The sequence below is a fragment of the Buceros rhinoceros genome, unplaced genomic scaffold (assembly GCF_000710305.1).
Source record: "Buceros rhinoceros silvestris isolate BGI_N320 unplaced genomic scaffold, ASM71030v1 scaffold21418, whole genome shotgun sequence".
Lineage (NCBI taxonomy): Eukaryota > Metazoa > Chordata > Aves > Bucerotiformes > Bucerotidae > Buceros > Buceros rhinoceros.
The window spans coordinates 2,904-3,463 of NW_010427690.1; the positions used below are offsets into that span (position 1 = coordinate 2,904).

The window sequence follows — 560 nt, forward strand, 5'->3', positions numbered from 1 at the left end:
CCTGTGCTTGGCTGCCGCGCTCCGCGATGGCTGGAAGGCTGATGCTTGTCCCTGCTTCACAGGCCAGCGCTCTACGTGGGGAAGCACGCGGCCAGCTTCTACGCCGTGACCTCCCTGGTGCACGGCAGCGTGGCTCTGGTGGTGAGTGTCCCCGCTGGCCCCAGCTGGGGCGAGCCACGGCAGGTGATGTCCCGTCTGCATGGTGCTCCATGAGCTGTCTGACCCCCAGCCGCAGGGCATCACGCTGGCCAGGATCGACGGCCCCACCACAGATGATGTGACCATGAGAGAGTCGGGGGAGTGCGAGATCATGCCCAGCACCGACGTCAAGTACCCGCAGGGCAGCATCACCTCGCTCCGCAACCAGTGGCTCCTCATAGGTGGGGACCTGAAGGGGAACTGGGCTTTCCTGGCGTCCTGGCTCCCGGAGGGTGCCAGCGGCGTCGGCCCAAGCTGCTGGTGTGTTTTTGGGGGTGACAGCCTGACCTGCTCTGCACGGGGCAGGGTAAATGACCGAGGCTGTGACTTGCCCTCGCGGACTGCGGTGACTCTGGCTTGGG

At 66.1% G+C, this 560-nt stretch overlaps 1 protein-coding gene across 1 annotated transcript in view; it reads left to right on the top strand.

Moving 5' to 3' along the window:
- The window catches only part of LOC104498615 (serine/threonine-protein kinase/endoribonuclease IRE1-like), a gene marked incomplete at both ends in the record, with an annotated part of 7,224 nt that overhangs the window by 2,834 nt on the left and 3,830 nt on the right, over positions 1 to 560 (top strand). The window contains 2 exons of the mRNA XM_010142016.1: positions 63 to 141; positions 230 to 380. Of these exons, the coding sequence (XP_010140318.1) occupies positions 63 to 141; positions 230 to 380 (230 nt within the window). The remainder of the gene's footprint in view (positions 1 to 62; positions 142 to 229; positions 381 to 560) is intronic.